The following is an 18,900-nucleotide window of genomic DNA, read 5'->3' as shown; positions in this document are numbered from 1 at the left end:
AAAATAACAATATGGAGTGCTTGGGTGGCTCAGTCGGTGAAGCCTCGACTTCAGCTCAGGCCATGATCTCAGGGTTCCTGAGTTCAAGCCTCACCTCTGGCTCTGTGCTGACAGCTTAGAGCCTGGAGCCCGTTTCCGATTCTGTGTCTCCCTCCCCTGCTTGTGCGTGCTCTCTCTCTCCCTCTCTCAAAAATAAATAAACATTTAAAAAAAAAGAAGAAGAAAGAAAGAAAGAAGAAAAAGAAAAGAAGGAAAAAGAAAATTAATTAGTTTAACTGCCCTGCATATAAAACTGACCGAGGAAGTTTGAAGAAACTGGAAAACACTTCCTTGATAAGAACTCATCTGTCCTGGTCAAATTCTGATTCCAATTTTGTAACTGCACAGATTGAAAATATTTAGGATCAAGGTCAAAGCCCCCGTGGCTGTGAGGAAGGAACTGCGAGCTGCTTGGAGGGGCCGGAGCCCGGATGACGAAAAGAGAAAGAAATGGGGGCACAGGCTGGGAGAGATGGGCGCGCCAGGACCGTCCAGGGCTCCCAGTGCCAAGTGCAGGGGTGCTGGGCAGCCACGGGTCAGTTCTGGGAGTAGAAAGACCCTTGCGGGCCCCACGGGAGATGGACTGGAGGGGAGAGGGGCGTCCAGGAGGCTGGGGCGGGGGGGCGGGAGGGAGAGGGGATCCAATGGGGGGGGGGGGTGGGCAGGAGGACAGAGGAGAGGAGAAGGCCAGGATGCTGTCCGCGCCCGGCCGGGTGTCTGGGGGGAGGACTCCGGTCCACCAGCTGGTGCTGCAGCTGTGGGGCCAGGTTCGAGGACTAGAGAAAAGCCCGAGAGCCTGCAGATCTAGAACAGCAACAACCACAGTGCGGTTCTTGCCCGATCCCCACGTCCCTCAAGCCGGATTCCCGCACGCGAGCGAGCAAACTGCTGGGGGCCCGCGGTTCCGCGGTGGGTGCCTTCCAGCAAGAAGGGGTTGCCTGCTTTTCAAGAAGAAGCGGAGCTGGCTCCAGCCCAGCGGGGAGGGCCCGCGGCCCAAGGTCACGGGGACACTCACCGGCAGCCCACGCCGAGGAGGAAGCAGGTGAGGGCCACCAGGTCGCACTGGTTCCAGGCGTCCGCGAGGTAGAGGTGCAGCCGGTGGCGCAGCGGGGCCCGGCGGGGCCCCGGGCCGGGCCCCCCGGTGGCCAGGCTGCCCCAGCCGCCGCCCAGGCCCTGGCGGAACTCCTCGCAGAGCAGGGTGAAGGCCCAGAAGTAGAGCAGCAGCTCCGGGGCGGCGGGCGGCTCGGGCCGGAAGTCGACGAGCAGCACGTGGGCGAAGAGCAGCAGGAAGAGGAGGTAACTGACCACGTTGCCCATGAAGGCGGTCACCGGCGCCCCCCAGAACTGGGGCCAGCGGCGCAGGCGTGGGGGGCACCTCCCGCAGCAGCCCCTGCGTCCAGGCCGCGTCAGCGTCCCCACGGGGGTCTGCTCAGGGGGCTCTGCCAGCCTGCGGGGGGGGGGGGAGAGGGGGGAGGAGGGCTCAGCCTGACCTCTGAGCCCCTCTTCCCCATCATCAAGCCTCTCACCTTTCCCATCTGACTTCTAACCCTGCCGGACCTGAAACCAAGTCGGCTGCCTGCCATCGCCTTGACTTCTGACCCGTGTATCTAACCCCTGACCTCTGAAATCTCCTACCATCAAGACTGCTGACTTTCTACCTCTGACTTTCTCCACCCTCTGGCCTCTGACCCGTGTCTGACTGCCGACTCCCTCTTCCTTCACCTTCATAGCCTCTGACTCTCTGACTTTGGACCATCCCCCTGACCTCTGACCCCCCTCACTTTCATGATCTCGGCTCCCCAGGTTAGACAGTGCTGTCCCTGAACATTAACTTCTGACCCACAAATTCTGATGTCAGGCTGTCTGGCCCAGTGTTCTCCGGATCTGACCTCGGACCACACAGCCGTATTTGGCTTCTGGATTCTGACCTCCTCGGTCCACTCCTGTCTCTGACCCTTCTCCTCCAAGTTCTGATCCTCTGTCCCAATTTCAGCCTGACTCTTAACTCCGACCTCAGATCAAAAACGCCAAAATAGGAGCATCAGGGTGGCTCCGTTGGTTAAGCTTCCAACTCTAGATTTCGGCTCAGGTCATGATCTCATGGTTTGTGAGTTCAAGCCCAGCATTGGGTTCTGTGCTGACAACTTGGAGCCTGCTTGGGATTCTCTCCCTCCCTCTCTCTAAAAATAAATGAATAAACTTTATTTTTTAAAAAGCCAACACGGGGCGCCTGGGTGGCGCAGTCGGTTAAGCGTCCGACTTCAGCCAGGTCACGATCTCGCGGTCCGGGAGTTCGAGCCCCGCATCAGGCTCTGGGCTGATGGCTCAGAGCCTGGAGCCTGTTTCCGATTCTGTGTCTCCCTCTCTCTCTGCCCCTCCCCCGTTCATGCTCTGTCTCTCTCTGTCCCAAAAATAAATAAACATTGAAAAAAAAAATTTAAAAAAAAATAAAAAGCCAACATGAATAATGCAAATTAATAGTAAACTCAGAAAGCTAACAGGAAAATTAAATTGGCTTGGAAAGGCATCTTCTTTTTATAAACCAAGCAGAAGGGGCACCTGGGTGGCTCAGTCGGTTGAGTGTCTGACTGCAGCTCAGGTCATGATGTCATAGTTCATGGGTCTGAGCCCCACGTCAGGCTCTGTGCTGACAGCTCAGAGCCTGGAGCCTGCTTCACGTTCTGTCTCCCTCTCTCTGCCCCTTCCCCAGTCATGCTGTCTGTCTGTCTGTCTCTCTCTCTCTCAAAAATAAACATTAAAAAAAAAAAAGGTGTATATATAAACCAAGAAGAAAGATAATAGCCCCAGAGTGGAAACAACCCAAAGGTCCACCTGCTTATCCATGGATAAGTAAAATATGGTGTGGCCACACACCAGAATATTATTTAGCGATATAAAGGGATGGAGCACTGACTGACACATGTTACAACATGGATAAATCTTGAAAACGTGATGATAAGTTAATGAAGCCAATCATAAAAGACCACATAGTGTATGGCCCCATTTATACAAAACGTCAGGAATAGGGAAATTCGTAGACACAGAAAACCAATTATTGGCCCCCCAGGGCTGGGGGGAGGGAGGAATGAGGAGTGACCCTTAACGGGTACAGGGTTTCTTGTGGCAGCGACAGTGTTTTCAGGTTCATTGTGGTGACAACGGCACAATTCTGTGAACATACTAAAAACCACTGAATCATAACCCCTTCAATGGGTGGACTGAATGTGAATTTTATCTCAGCAAAAGCTGCCCTCAAGAAAACAAGAGGAAAGAACTGTAAAAGCTAAAGCGAGTGAGATGCAGAGAGGACAGAAAGTTCCCTAGGGTCAAAGGAAAAGAGACCTGTTATCTGGCATTTCAGCCTCCGTGGGGCCCTGGGACCCAAGACCGCGTGGTGGGTCAGAAGCCTCCCCGCCGTCCGCCATCTTGAATCAGGCACGGCCGGGTCACACAGTTTCCTGGGCGCATCCCGAGCCTCCCTGAGGAGGCATCCGGGACTCTGTCTTTCTACAAAGCTCTCCATGGAGGTGGCTCTCCACAGCGGTTAAGAGCACGGACGGCTTCAGGAACAAGAAGCTGGTTCAAATCCCAGCTCCCCCATCTACCGGTCACATGAGCTGAGGCGAGTGACTTAGTCCCTCAGTCATTTCATCCTCAAATAACAGACTCTACGGCATAGGGCTGTTGAGGGAATGAAACTGATTTTCAAAAGGATTTAGCACCCTGGCTGCCCACTGCGAGTGTTCCAGGACATCAGCTATGGTTGCCGTCACTGTCACCATCATCATGGTGCAAAAGTCGGGAGCTCACTGGGTGAGCACATCGTTACTGATCCTGACACTGGGGACTTTTCTCAGCGGTCCCAATTTTTTTCTTAGCTTTCTCTTCCATCTTGACAAATATTTCGTATTCGTTGTGCGTTATCTCGGAAAAATACGTGTGTGTATACATATATACATTTAAATTTGCTCCTCGAGGCAGGTAGTGGATTTTAGAGACCGCCGGTCATGTTTCTAACACTTACCAGAAACATTTTTTCTTCTGGGATACTGGGGGCCAGGGTCCCTCCCTCTTCTCACCTAACTGCCTAAAGTAGAGACAGAGGCTATGTCTCTGTCTCTCTCTGCCCTGCCCCCCCCCCAGACTCTGTCTCTCTCTCTCTCTCAAAAATAAATAAACACTAAAAAAAGGGGGGGTGGCGCGTGGGTGGCTCAGTCGGTCGGGCGTCCGACTTCAGCTCAAGTCATGATCTCCTGGCTGGTGAGTTCGAGCCCCGCGTCGGGCTCTGTGCTGACAGCTCAGAGCCCGGAGCCTGCTTCGGATTCTGTGTCTCCCTTTCTGTCTCTGCCCCTCCCCTGCTCTCTCTCGCTCTCTCTCAAAAATAAATAAACATTAAAAAAATTTTTTTTTAAGTAGAGACGGAGGGTACAAAGATGCATATAAGCGTGCGCCTCGTTTTCTCCGTGTCTCTGTTACCAGAGGTTGAGACCCTTACGCCTACACACGTCGTTCAACAAAATAAGTGATAAATGGGTTAATAACCACAGTAGCAATGAACGATCCCGTTAATTGAGCGCTTACTGTGTGCCAGACAGTGTGATGCACTTGACACGTTATCCCCGTGAGGCCCCCACACTAACACGCCTCGCCGTTCCGCGGCAAACATTCTGCTTCCCTCTCAGTGGGAGAATGGGGGGCTGAGGAGTTACCATACGCCTCGTTTTTGCCAGTAAAATGTGGGCACCAGGGACACGTGTCTCTTCCACGTGGCGGCTTTAAGAGCCAGTACCTCGTTCCCCATTTCCCTTTTCCCGCTGCCCTGAGACCAGCAACATCCCAGCTGGGAGCTGCTCACTCGCCCCCCACGTGGAAGCCATATTGGAGGCATGACACAGACAACCCAGAAAGGGAGCGTGAGGAGTGAGCGTTGCTTGTGGCCAGTCGCTGAGAGTTTAGGGTCTTTTCCTTTTTGTCTTTTAAAGACCGGAGCATTCTTTTTTTTTTTTTTTTTAAGTTTACTTATTTATTTCAAGAGAGAGAGCATGCACGCGAGCGTGCCAGCGAGGGAGGGACAGAGAGAGAGAGAGAATTCTAAGCAGGCTCCACGCTGTCGGCACAGAGCCCAACCCGGGGCTCGATCTCACAAACCGTGAGATCGTGACCTGAGCCGAAATCCGGAGTCAGCCGCTTAACCAACTGAGCCACCCAGGCGCCCCTGGGATGTTTTCTTACGCAGCACTGCCCAACCTGAGCTGACACGGGTACAACCTTCCATGCACCTTCATTTAACAGAAAAGAAAACTGGGGCTCGGGGTGAAGTCACTTCCAAGGTCAAAGTCAAGGTTTGAACCCAGGTCTGCTTGACCCACCGGCCAAGTCCCTCAGCACCTCCACTCTGTGGCATCATCACAAGTTTGGTAGACCGTTTGCGTAGGCCTGGGTACCACAGCACAGAGCTTCAGGGCAATGGCCCTGGAGTCAGAAAACAAACAAACAAACAAAAAACGACGAAGGATCCCCTGAATGAACCAAATCCAGCTGATTCCACTTGCTACACGGAGACGGAAGTATGTGTGGCATGAGGCAAACTGGCTTCCAAACTTCGCGGCAGAACCAAAGCTTGACGCAAGCCGAGCGTGGCATTTGGGACACTTCCTCCGTATCGTCAACGGCTTCATGAAGCCATTACCCCCAGAAGCTCCGCCTCTGCCCTCTGGCTTTGCTCTCAGCGCCTGGGGCTCCTGAAGCTGCCCAGGGTGCCCCCCGTCACACGGAGCTGGGGCTCCACTCACCCCACGGGGCCTTCCCCGTTGACGCCCGGATCCACGTCAAAGGCCAGGTCCTTCTGGGTGGACTCCTCCTCTGGCTTCCTGGCATGGAGGAAAACGCAGGGTGAGGAACGGGGACGGGGCAAGCGGAGGAGGAATTCTCCAGACACAGACCCAAACTTCTTCACCCAGAGACATTGGCAGGGAGACAGCGAGGAACTTTCCTAGACTCACCCCAAAGGGATCTTCCCCCCCCCGGGCCACAGCCAGAGGGCAGAGGAACCGTTCCCCAGAGACACTGCAGAGCCCCCCCCCCCCCCCCAAGCTCACCTCCCAGACACGCCCCCAGTCTTGGGGAGGGAAAGAGAGCGAACGGGGAGGGGAAGCACTGGACACACCGAGTGGGGAGGTAGCCAGATGCGAGCAGGAAGGGCAAACTGAGCACCACCCCCTCCTGCCGGTCGGACCCCAGGGACTGACCTGAAGGTGATGAGGTTGGTGTAGATGAGTGGGGGGCAAAAGAAGGCGAGAACCAGGGCCCAGATGGGAGTGGTGCTGTCCATCTCCCCCCACCACTTCTGTGTCAGCAGAGACTGTGGGGTGTGAGGAGGGTTCAGAGCCTGAATCTCCCCACAGCCCCTTTCCAAAGACCCCAGGGAAGAACTGGGCAACAGCTGCAGCACACAGAGCAAGCGCCCAATATGGCGGCCGTAACTTTTTTTTTCGGGGGGGGGGAGGGTCAAAGGTGAGGAGAACCTGTCCCAGGTTTTAGGGGGTAGAGTTTCAAAACCAACGTTTATTAACACAATATGCTAGATACCAGGTGAAGCATTTTACATAGATGAGATCACTGAACTCTCACCACCCCCCTCCCCCCCCCCCCCCCAGGAGAACAGGTACTGACTAGTATTTTCTCCCTTTGCACAGATGGGGCACGGAGAGGTTAAGGAAGAGACCCAAGCTGGAACTCATAAGTGTCACCACCATTCAAAGCAAAGGACTCTGGGTAACTACTTGAAATGCCAGACAAATCCTTCCGGACAGGGGAGGACAGGACTTCCGGTTGGGGTGGGCAGGCTTCCTGAACTGAGGGTGGGATTCTCTGAGCCCCTGTCAGGTGTTGTGTTTTTTTTTTTTTTTTTTTTCTAAGTAAGCTTTATGCCCGACGTTGGGGCTTGAACTTACCACCCTGAGCCTGAGATCAAGAGTCACTGAGGCAGCCAGGTGCCCTACCCCTGTTCAGCTTTACATTGATATTGGGAAAGGTTTTAAAACGTCAGGATGGTCAGGATGGGAGCGACCGTGAGCCAAGCAGGGCTTCCCAAAGGAGAGGATTTCCCGGGGGGGAAGGGTGGGATTCCTAAATCAGAGTTCAGCTCTGTCCAAAACACTAGGTAACTGTCCAGAGAGGTCATTCTAATTGCTGAGACCTGGAACTGAGGACCTCTCAAAGGAAGCAGGAAGGCCTTCCTGTGGAGGAGGCAGGGCTTCCTTTGGGAGGAGTGAGACTTCCTGTGGGAGTGGGGAGGACTTCCTGTGGACGAGGCAGGGCTTCCGTTGGGAGGAGTGAGACTTCCCGTGGGAGTGGGGAGGACTTCCTGTGGACGAGGCAGGGCTTCCTTTGGGAGGAGTGAGACTTCCCGTGGGAGTGGGCAGGACTTCCTGTGTGCCAGAGGGGACTTTCTAAAGTCACCAGGAATTTCCCTATCGCGGAGGGAGCTTTTTAGGAGGGTGGGCTTTGCTGTGGGAGGGTTGGCTTTCCCGTGGCAGGGGGTGGGGCTTCTTCTGGGAAGAGCAGCCCTCCTGGGAGAGGGCTGAGAATTTCTGGAGGGTGGGTGGTCTCCCAGCGGGAGGCCGGTCAAGTCCATTCGCTGCCCGCAGTGGCAGGGGCTTATCCTCCATACATCCCAAAGTCCAGGTGGGAACTGTTGAGGATGCTGGCACCTCAGGGGCTCACCTGGACCCCATCCTGGGCAAAGAAGGCACGGGCGTCGGCCTGCATGGCAAGCTGCAGGCAGGTGGCATCCCCCCAGAGCGGGCAGCGGCGGAGCAGTAGGCGAGCGGCCCGTTTCTCGCTGCTGCGGTAGCACTCCCCGAAAAGGTCTGGGGGCGGGAGACACAAATGAGGGAAGAGAAGGAGCGAGGGCGCGGTGTGCGGGGAAGGACGAGGGGACCGAAGGGGAAGGCGCAGGGCTGTGAGAGGAGGAGTGGGGGGGGATGTACACACCCCTCAAGGCAGCGCCCTGTCCCCGCCCCCACGCACGCGTGCCTGACGCACCAACACCCAGGCCCTCAAACTTGGCCGCCAGGTCCTTCCTCCGGGCCGCCTCCTCCGCCTCCGACTCCAGGCGTGCCAGCACGCGGAGCAGCAAACAGGCCCCGAGAGCCGAGGCCACGGCGTTGGAGCCCTGAAGAGACAGAGAGAGGGGTCTTGGATACGGGTCACAGTTTATTTGTTTTTCAGTGTTTCATTTATTAGTTTTGAGACACAGAGAGACAGAGCATGAGCGCGGGAGGGGTAGAGAGAGGGAGACACAGAATCCGAAGCAGGCTCCGGGCTCTGAGCTGTCGGCACAGAGCCCGAGGCGGGGCCGGAACTCACACACCATGAGATCATGACCTGAGCTGAAGTCGGATTCTTAACGGACTGAGCCACCCCAGATGGGGTCAGAGTTTAGAGAGGCTCACGGAAGGTGGTGGTGGGGGGAAGCCTGTGGTCAAGGGAAAGGACAGAGCCAGAAGTGAGAAATTAACCAGGGTCATCAGAGGCCAAGATTGAAGCAATGTTTGTAGGTGAATCTGGGCATCAGGTGAAAATGTCAAAAGTCAGGAAGTTCAGGGGCACCTGGGTGGCTCAGTGGGTTAAACATCCGAATCTTGATTTAGGCTCAGGTCATGATCTCACACTTCGTGAGATCAAACCTCACATCAGGCTCTGTGCTGACAGCACGGAGCCCGCTTGGGATTCTCTCCCTGTTTCTCTCAGTTCGTGCACGCGAGCTCTCTCTCAAAATAAATAAATAAACTTAAAAAAAAAAAAAGTCAGATAGTTCAGGGAGCGGGGCTGGGGTAGAGTTCGAATGACCTCAGAGGTTACAGACAGGTCAAGCAGCAGTTGGAAGAAATGTCCCCTAAACTGGCAGAGTACGGAATTTCAAAACTCTGTCTCTCCAAAAAGCAACAGATAAGCTGGCAAAAGCTGTCAGAACCAACTTTCTCAGAGTCCAAGACCGGACTATAAAACTTACAACAAATAGGAGAAAGTTCAACGAAGAAAGAAAACGCCAACTTTGGGCAAAAGAGCACTGTGACATTTTAACTACCACTGTCAACACCCCGGCTCAAGGGCGGCCTGTTCCTGGTGCAAGCTGTTGGTACCAGAGGGAGATTCAGATCTTCTCCTTAAATAATTGTGGTTGTGTGCGCGTGTGGATTTAGCTGGTGGCTATCTGAAGGAACAGCTCAAGGGCCTGCGTTTTGTCTCAAGGTTCTCGGAGCTTCCCCCAACCAGAAATGGCTTCCCGGGCGGTGTCAGAAAGCATTTAAGGACAAATAGATTAGCCTCAGCCGCCTGAGGCAAAAAATAACAGTCAAGGCGAACAAAAGATAAATATACTCAGCAGCTGGGGAGGAAAGCGGCTGGGGGAGAGGAGAGTTGAAGGAATAAGAGTTTGAGGAGTTCCTACGTGTATCAGGGAATCTAGAAGGCTACATGCATGACTGAGATGGTGCAGGCTCCGAAGAGATTCGAGAAAACGCTAACTTTTCACCTCTTGCTGACCTTTTGTGTCAGCAAAAGCAGGAAGTGAAGGCTAAGGCAAAATGGCAAACAGCCTGCCTGAGTGTCGAAAGACAGCTCCAGGGGTGTCTGCGTGGCTCAGCCAGTTGAGTGTCTGACTCTTGGTTTCGGCTCAGGTCAGAATTTTTGGGCTCAGGCTTAAAAATAAACATTAAAATTTTTAAAAAGAAAAAGAAAGCTCCAACACAGAGACAATCTGCAAACCAGGAGTGTTGGGCCCTTCACCCCTCACCCCCCGCCCCCACCCCAGGCCCTGGGCATTTAAGGATTTCTCTGTCAAGTCACTAGCTGGCCACTAACCTAACAGAACAGGGACTTCAGGGGCCACACATGACAAAGAATAAAGACTTTACAAAAGAGCTTAGAAAAGTCACTGAACAAACACCACCACCGTCAACACAACAAACCACAACGCACCCTGAAGGAAGGGGGTGAGCTGACTTCCAGAGCGGCCACACTATATTATTCCAAATGCCCAGTTAAAACAAAACAAAACGATGAGGCAGGCAAAGAAACAAGAAAGTACGGCACGGTATCAGGGAAAAAAAAAGAAACAGAAACCGTTCCTGCAGAAGCTAAGACACCAGACTTACTAGACAAAGGCTTTAAATTAATTGCCTGAAATGTGCTCAAAGAGCTAAAGGAAATCATGGACAAAAACTCCAGAAAGCCAGGAGAAGGATGTCTTACTAGAGAATAGGAATAAAAAGACAGAAATTACCAGAAAACAAAAACAAACGTAATAATTCTGGAGCTAGAAAGTGCAGTCACTGAAATGAAAAATTCAGTAGAAGGGCTCCACAGCAGCTTTGAGGAGACAGAAGAAAGAACGCATGAACTTGAAGACAGATCAATTGAGACGATCCGGTTTGGGGTGCAGAAAGAAACAAGAATGAAGACAGATAAACAGAACCTAGAAGACCTGTGGGACACTATCAACCACACCAATATATGTATAATAGGAGTCCCAAAGGGAGAGGACCGTGAGAAATGGCTAGAAAGAATATTTCAAGATATAATGGAGTAAAACTCCCCAAATTTTGATGAAAGACATGACTCTGTACGTGCAAGAGCAAGGAACTCGAAGTGGGATAAATTCAAAGAGGTTCACGTTGAAAAACATTTTAATCCAATTGTCAAAAGCCAAAACCAGAGACTCGTAAGATCAGCAAAGGAGAAGTGACTGATCACACATGGGGAATCTCAGTAAGACTAACGTGTAGGATTAAATAGTTATAGTTCATATAATTACAAAACCATAAAGCCCTCGGAAGATAACACAGGGATAAAACTTCGTGACCTTGGATTTAGCGATAGTTACTTAGATGTGACACCAAAAGCAAAAACAAAGAAAAAAGACAGACAAGTTGGACTTGGTCAAAATTTAAAACTTTTGTGAATCAAAGAACACTGTCAACAGAATGAAAAGGCAACCCACAGCAAGAGAGAAAATATCTGCAAGTCATATGCCTGATACGGGATTGATATCCAGAGCATATAAAGAACTCGTACAATTCAACAACAACAACAACAACAACAACAAGATAAACAAACCAATTTATAAAATGGACAAAGGACTTGAATAGACATTTCTCCAAGGATAAACGGATGGTCAATAAGCCCATGAAAAGATGCTCCGTGTCATTAATCATTAAGGAAACACAAATCGAAACCACATTAGGATGGCAATTATAAAAAACAAACAAACAAACAAACAGAAAATAACAATGGTGGTGGAGATGTGGAGAAATTGGAACCCCTGCACGCTGCTGGCGGGAATGTAAAATGGTGCGGCCACTATGGAAAATAGAATGGCAGTGCCTCAAAAAATTTAACCCAGAATTACTATATGATCCAGCAATTGGAGTCCTCAGTATATACTCAAAACAACGGGAAGGAGGGACCCGAGCAGGTATTTCCACACCAGTGTTCACGGCACTATTATTCACAATAGCCAAAAAAGTCAAAACAACCCATGCGACCAGCAAGAGATGAATGGATAAACAAAACGTGGCGTATCCATACAAGGGCATATTATTCAGATGCAAAATAGAAGGAAGCACGGCTATACCTACAACCCGGGATGACCCACAAAAACACTATACTAAGCGTAAGAAGTCAAGTGCAAAAAAGCCACATCCGAGATGATTCCATTTCTATGAAGTATCCAGAATGGGCAGGTCCATAGAGACCGGGAGCAGATTAGTCATTGCCAGGGGCTGGGGGAGGAGGGAATGGGGAGCGAGTGTTAAATGGGTTTGGGGTTTCCTTCTGGGATGATGAAACCATCCTGGAACTAGAGGTTGAACCAACACTGCGAGCCTACTAAAGGCTACTGAATTATGCAGTTTTAAGTGGTTCCAATGGTGAATTTTATATTAGATGAATTTGATCTCAATGAAAAAAGAAATCTAAGGGCCCCTGGGTGGCTCAGTCGGTTGAGCGTCCGACTTCAGCTCAAGTCATGATCTCATGGTTTGTGAGTCTGAGCCCTGAATCAGGCTCTGTGCTGACAGCTGAGAGCCTGGAGCCTGCTTCAGATTCTCTCTCTCTCTCTCTCTCTCTCTCTCTCTCTCTCTCTCTCCTGCCCCTCTCTGCCCCCCACTTGTGCTCTCTCTCAAAAATAAATATTAAAAATGGGGGGGGGGGAACCCCTGGGTAGCTCAGTCGGCTAAGTGTCTGACTTTGGCTCAGGTCATGATCTCACGGGTGGTGGGTTCAAGCCCTGCCTCGGGCTCTGCGCTGTCAGCTCAGGGCCTGGAGCCTGCTTCGGATTCTGTGTCTCCCTCTCTCTCCCTCTCTCTGCCCCTCCCCTGCTTGTGCTGTCTCTTTCTCTCTCAAACACAAACATTAAAAAACATATATATTTTTTTAATTCTATATTTAAGCCATGGCCTGATGGGCTGAAAACAACAACCCAAGGCTGAAGAAGTCCTGTTAAGATATTTCTGTGCTATAAAAATAGGCTCAATCTTAGATCCTCCTCAAACCCTCCGACTCTTCTTTTTTTTCTTTCTTTCTCTTTAAAAACTTCTCAAGCTTCTCAAATGGGTCCCAACACCTCCATCGCACCTGTTTTAGTCCAGGCCCTCATCTTGGCTGCCTGGAGGCCTCCAGATTCACCTTCTTAGCTGGTGTCCTTGCCTCGGGTTTTGTCCCCTTCGACATGGCCACTACCACGATGCATCTCGATTTTCCAGGTGTAACTATATTTAAACGACTCCCCCTCGGCTACCAGATAACCTTCTAACTTCCCCCTTGGAGGTAACCATTCCGAGAGAACGAGGCGGAGTCCCGTGTATGGACAAGGGAAAACGCCCAATATATATTGCTGGTGGAAACGACAAGTCAGGAGAAAGGCGTGATATTGGGGGTGGGCGGGTGGAGAAGCAGGGGATGGCGTCATCTATCAGGAATGGCGAACGGGGGTGGGGGTGGGGGTGACGTCAGGGGCCGGGCACTGGGGTCCAGTAGAAATAAAGGACAGGGCGGGACACAGAGAAAAGTAGAATCGGAGATCACGTCAGCACTCACCATCTCCCAGAAGTACAGGGCCATCTGAGCCCTGTTCAGGAGCAGCGCCCAGAGGAGCAGGTCACTCCAGGGGGCCTGCCCGAGGACGGCGTCCAGCGTGAGTTCCGACGGGGCCTTGTCCTTCAGCAGGCACTTCTGCAGGCGAGGGAGGCGCGGTGAGGACTGGCCCTCCCTGACCCCGCCCCCGGCCATCAGCCCCACCCCCGTCCAGGCGCACACCCCTCCCCGGCCCCGCCCCCAGGTCCTTCGGCACCTCCTCCCCGCGCAGCCCGGCCTCGCTCGCTCCTTACGCTCTCCTGGCAGCCTTGGCCCGGGTGGGGATCCACGACGCCCCCGGCGCTGTACCTCGGCGCGCACGTCTCCCCCAGCAGCAGCCGCAGCACCTGCCCCACGTCAGGGGGTCGGGGCTCCCCAGAGGGTGTAAGGGCTGGGGTTTTGGTGCCCGCGCCGTGGGACGCCTGCTCCAGAAGGCTGCGGATGAGCGAGTTGGCGGGCGCGGCGCTGTAAAGCTGGGTCAGGCGCGTCGGGGTCAGGAAGTGGCCCACGCTAAGGCCGTGGGAGATGAGCAAGCGCACGAACTCGGGCCGGTCGTTCAGGAGGGCGTCCATGAGGGAGGCCTCCAGGTGGAAGGACTGGCAGGGCGAGGATTGATGGGGTAAGAGAAGAGCACAGAAGACAGAAGGCCCGCGGAGGGCAGACGTTAAGGACAAGAGATGGGGTACAGAGCCAGGAGTGCACCACGGATGGGTAGGTGGGTGGGTGGATGGGTGGGTGGATGGATGGGTGGGGATAGTGGAAACAAGACGGGAACAGATGGACAATTAAGAGAAGGCTGGACAGGCCACAATGCAAGGGCGAGTCAGATGTGGAAGAAGTCAGGGAGGGAGGAGAGTGCATCCTCCTTGTCAGGATCCACAGCCGCCGCCACCACCACCCCCGCTCCGCCCCCTCACCCGCCATTCAATGTCCCCTCGGAAGAGTTCACTCTGGGCAATGTCCACGCGGTTCCAAGCCACAGCCAAACGCAATTCGTCCAGGTAAGCTGAGGCTTCAGAGCTCCCACAGGCTGAAAGGGGGGGGGGGGGGGGGGCAAGAAATGGGAGGGGGGACTTCAGATGAATGTCTGTTTTGCTTCTGTGGGGGATACCTGACATTTAAACCCCATAAAAAGGGGATGTTGTCGGGTACAGCCTGGGGTCTTTAAGAAGTCAGGCTATTGCAAGCATGAGATCATGCGCAGACCAGTGGTCTAGAGTCCTCAAGAAGAAGGAAAGGAAATCATGTATCCATTTAACATTTATTGAGGTAGGTTATGGACCAGGCAGTGGGCGGGATAGAGAGAGAAACCCCATACAGCCTCTGCCTTGAAGGAGATCATTCCAGAGACATGTGTCCAGGAACCACAAAACTACCCTCAAATGGAATGGGGGGGGGGGGAGGCTACGCTTGCGGAGGGGTGAGGGGGATCCAAGGGGGCCTCCTAGAGGAGGGGCACTGAGGTAGGGCTTTTGAAAGACAGGCAGGATTCGGAGGTGTGCGTCTAAGATGAGGAAAGAAACTTCAAGGCAGCAGGGAGCAGCCCAAGCAAAGGTCTGGGTGCAGGAAAACACAGGATGTGATGGCAAAAGTGAGTCGCTCTGATTTCCTGAAACTTAAGGGTATTTGTGAGAAGACAGAGAAGAAAAATGAGTAGCAGAAAATGAGACTGGAAAAAGTATCCAAACATGAAAAGGGCTCTGGGAGACCCTGGAGATCACTGGGGTGGGGGTGGGGGACGAGGAAGAGCAAAAGTTGGATCCAACAATGCATGGATCCAAACAGATGCGGTCAACGAGAGCCTGAAAGGTGAGGCAGCCAGTGGTGCCAAGAAGTCGGGCAAGTGTAGACACGGCTGGGCCTCAGAGCCCCTGTGCCATGGAGTCCGTTTTTCCTTCTCCCTCTGCTTGCTCCACGCCAATTTCCAAAACAAAGGAGGGACTTTCAGCACATTTTGGTGGTTCCCAAAGTGGGTATGGCAGAAGGAGGGGGTGTAATCTAGTGGGGGGGCCGATGAGCAATGGGCCGAAGCAGGCAGACCTGGGATCCCATCCCAGCTCTGCCGGCACCAACTGAGTGTCTCGCCAGGAAAGCCACTGGACCTTGGGAGCCTCAGTTTCCTCATCTATAAAATGGGAATGACAATGGTTCCCCGCTTTGGGGACGCCTGGGTGGCTCAGTCGGTTAAGCCCCTGACTTCGGCTCAGGTCATGATCTCACAGTTTGTGAGTTCCAGCCCTGCCTCTGGCTCACGGCTGACCGCTCAGAGCCTGCTTGGGATCCTCTCTCTCCTCCCCTCTCTGCTCCTTCCCTGCTCGCTCGCGCGCTCTCTCAAAATAAATACGGTTAAAAATTTTGAATTAAAAATAAATAAACCTCCCCTACTTTCCTCACAGTTTCCAGAGAAGGAAAAAAAAAAAAAAAAAAGATTTGTAACATCTCGCTTTATATTCTGCCTAATCACGTCTCCCCAGTGGTCACCTGGACCTCCCCCCACCCACAGCCCTTCAGGTTCATCATGTCCCCCTGTGGAGCTCAGCGTCTTTCCCCAGAACCGACCTTCCCTGGGTTGGGCATCTCAGGGAGGGCCCCCCTTTGTCCACCCAGTGGATGAGGCAGCCCCCCTCCCACCCCGATTCGCTGTGCCTGCCCCCACTTCCGTTCACATCCCCAAGCCCCACCTCTCTAGCCCCCTGACCCTCTGGCCCTAGCCCCACCCCACCCCCTGCGGGCAAGAATGGAGGATCACGGGCAAAATGTATGCTAACTGCTCAGCCCAGGCTCATCCCACGCTCTTTAAGGAACATGCTTCCTTCCACACCCGCTGAAACCGCATCCATCTGCTATGACCCAGTCCGCCCGGCCATCTCCAATTTCCCCAGCAGAGGGGGATCACTTGCACCCCTTCAGCCAACACTGTCAACACTGTCCCCGGCAAAGCACCTCTTGTACAGAGCCACTCTCTTTTCTCCCAGGAGGCTGGGAGTCAACTTCTGTGAAGTGAACCAGATTTGCTCGCTGATTGCCATTCTCCATGTAAGAAAGTGTCCCCACAAGGGGCGCCTGGGTGGCTCAGTCGGTTAAGCGTCCGACTTCGGCTCAGGCCATGATCTCACAGTTCGTGGGTCCGAGCCCCGCGTCGGGCTCTGTGCTGACAGCTCGGAGCCCGGAGCCTGTTTCGGATTCTGTGTCTCCCTCTCTCTCTGCCCCTCCCCCACTCACGCTCTGTCTCCCTCTGTCTCAAAAATAAACATTAAAAAATTTTTTTTTAAAAAAAGAAAGTGTCCCTACGAGAAATGGAATTATATTAAGAAGAGCTCCCATGTAGGGGCCCCCCGGGGGCTCAGGCGGTTAAGCTTCCGATTTTGGCTCAGGTCACGATCTCCCAGCTGTGAGTTCGAGCCCCACCTCCGGCTCTGTGCTAAGAGATCAGAGCCTGGAGCCTGCTTTGGATTCTGTGTGTGTCTCTCTCTCTTTGCCCCTCCCCCACTCGCACTATGTCTCTCTCTCTCAAAAATAAATAAACATTTAAAAAATTAAAAGAAGAAGGAGAAGAAGAGCTCCCATTTATTGGCCCGCCCGTGGGAACCAGGCATTGTTCATGAGCTGTCCCTGGGGCTCACAACACTCCTGCAAGGTATTCTCTCCATTTTTCAGAGAGAAACAAACTGAGGCTCAGAGGAGGGTAGTCTCTTTCTCAAGGTCACACAGAAAGGCAGGGGCCAAACTGGTATTCCAATTCAGCTTTATCTGATTCCAAAGTCAAAAGTAACTGCTCGTGTCGGTTAAGCATCCGACTCTTGATTTCAGCTCAGGTCATGATCTCAGGGTTTGTGACGAGCCCCGCATGGAGCTCACCCCTGACCGTGCAGAGCTTGCTTGGGATTCTGTCTCCCTCTCTCTCTGCTCCTCTCTCTCTCTCAAAAATATTTTTTTTTTTAAAAGAGTAACTGCTCTTTCTGTCACATCCCAGAACATGACAGATACACCTGGGGTGGGGGCCTGGGGCTGAGAACGAATTATAAATTGACGCTATGCTCTCGGGAGTTTTTATCTATGGGAGTGTTTCCCCTATAACATTTCTGACACCAAAAACGACCCTCCCCACTCTATCATTTTTTTTTAATGTTTCTTTTTGAGAGGGCGCAAGCTGGGGAGGGGCAGGGCAAGAGAGGAACAGAGGATCCGAAGTAGGCTCTGCGTGGACAGCAGAGAGCCCGACGTGGGACTCGAACTCACAAGCCGCGGGATCATAACCTGAGCAGAAGTCAGACGCTCAACCGACTGAGCCACCCAGTCGCCCCTACTCCTTACCATTTATTTATCCCACTTCCTCATCTTACTAAGTCCAGATTCTACGAGCCCTTCAAGGCCCGCTTAAATACCTCCTCCTTGTCTCTTTACTGACAGTGGTTCCTCCCCTATGCTTTGGTCTTAAATTTTACTTAAGGTTGTGTCGGGACAACCCTCATAGGATCTGGGGTCCTTGAGAGCAGGAAATGGATCTGCTTTGATCTCTGGACCCTAAGGTGGTGTTTGCTGAGTGAATAAATGATCCCCAGCCCAGCCTCTACCAGGTAGCCATTATGCTCCCACCCTCGGTTTTCGCCATTCATTCTAATAGTGAAATACTGGGAATTTCTCAGCAGGAAGCAGCATTCTGGTTCCTCTCTGACTCCCCTACCCCTCGCTGCTTGAAACAGAGGAGCCACGTAGGCAAGGAAGACAAGGAGAGTGGGAGAATGGATGGGCGGATGGACGGATGGTTGGACGGATGAAAGATGGATGGACGCGGGCACTCGTGGATCCAACAGAAAGAAACCAATGTTGGCACATAACGAAAGTCTCTTGGGAAAACTGTCCAAATGACCCCAGGCAAAGCCCCAAGAAACACGGCCAAGGGGAATAATAAAAGGAAAGAGATAAAAAGGAGCCCGATGTAGATTAGAGACGATGGATAAAGTGCCCTGGGCGGGAAAGGGGTCCAAAGTCGAGCGGAGAGAAGGGAAGAGTTTGGGGGTCCAAGGCTCACCTTTGACAAGGGCCCTCAAAACAATGGTCTCAAATTCCTCAGGGCCATCCTCAGATGAATAGACTGTCAGCAGCTCCTTCCGGGTCATGATCCTCTCCACCTGCGGAATACCACCTTCTGTAACTCCCAGCCCAACTCCACCTGGGCCCTGTCCACGGTCACAGGAGACCGTTCCCCTCTAGGGCCTGGTAGTCTAGGTGCCAGCACCCTTCACCCCCCAGAACCTGGGGGGCTGGGCCCCCAGGCCTCTCCTCCCCAAATCCATGAGTCTAGGCCTCCATTCCCCTCTTCCCTGAAATCCAGGGCTCCAAGTCCTCAGCATTCTCATTTCTCAAGACCCAGGAGCTCCCTCCCATCTCAGGATCCAGAGTTGGACCCCCAGTATCATACCTGGGCCTGCAGGACCTCAGGGTCCCCTTTGGGGAAGAAACGCCTAATCCGATCTTGGACTTCACCTGGCCTGCTCCCCCCTCTCCCTGGAGCCAGAGTGTCTTCCAGAATCTCCGCCAGGCAGTCTGCAGCTCCCCCAGACCCAGCCACCAGCAGGCAGGGGAGCTGAGCCTGGGTGGCATTCTCTATCCGCTACAGGACAAAGGGGGGCAGTCAGGTGCGGGAAGGCAGGTGTTCGCCCCACCCAGAGTCCAGATCCCCAGCCTCCTCCCCCACCCAAGTCTCAGGAGCCAGGAGTCAGG

At 53.1% G+C, this 18,900-nt stretch overlaps 1 protein-coding gene across 3 annotated transcripts in view; it reads right to left on the bottom strand.

Moving 5' to 3' along the window:
- The window catches only part of TRPM4 (transient receptor potential cation channel subfamily M member 4), a 39,368-nt gene that overhangs the window by 10,573 nt on the left and 9,895 nt on the right, over positions 1–18,900 (bottom strand). For all 3 annotated transcript variants that reach the window (XM_047836147.1, XM_047836148.1, XM_047836149.1), the window contains 10 exons: positions 18,599–18,790; positions 18,209–18,308; positions 14,094–14,206; positions 13,431–13,772; positions 13,141–13,275; positions 8,086–8,215; positions 7,765–7,910; positions 6,288–6,400; positions 5,832–5,909; positions 1,055–1,486 (listed from right to left, as the gene is read on the bottom strand). In XM_047836147.1, coding sequence (XP_047692103.1) covers positions 1,055–1,486; positions 5,832–5,909; positions 6,288–6,400; positions 7,765–7,910; positions 8,086–8,215; positions 13,141–13,275; positions 13,431–13,772; positions 14,094–14,206; positions 18,209–18,308; positions 18,599–18,790 — 1,781 coding nt within the window. The remainder of the gene's footprint in view (positions 1–1,054; positions 1,487–5,831; positions 5,910–6,287; positions 6,401–7,764; positions 7,911–8,085; positions 8,216–13,140; positions 13,276–13,430; positions 13,773–14,093; positions 14,207–18,208; positions 18,309–18,598; positions 18,791–18,900) is intronic.

This window comes from Prionailurus viverrinus, chromosome E2 (genome assembly GCF_022837055.1).
Source record: "Prionailurus viverrinus isolate Anna chromosome E2, UM_Priviv_1.0, whole genome shotgun sequence".
NCBI lineage: Eukaryota > Metazoa > Chordata > Mammalia > Carnivora > Felidae > Prionailurus > Prionailurus viverrinus.
This window is presented reverse-complemented; position numbering and strand designations above follow the sequence as displayed.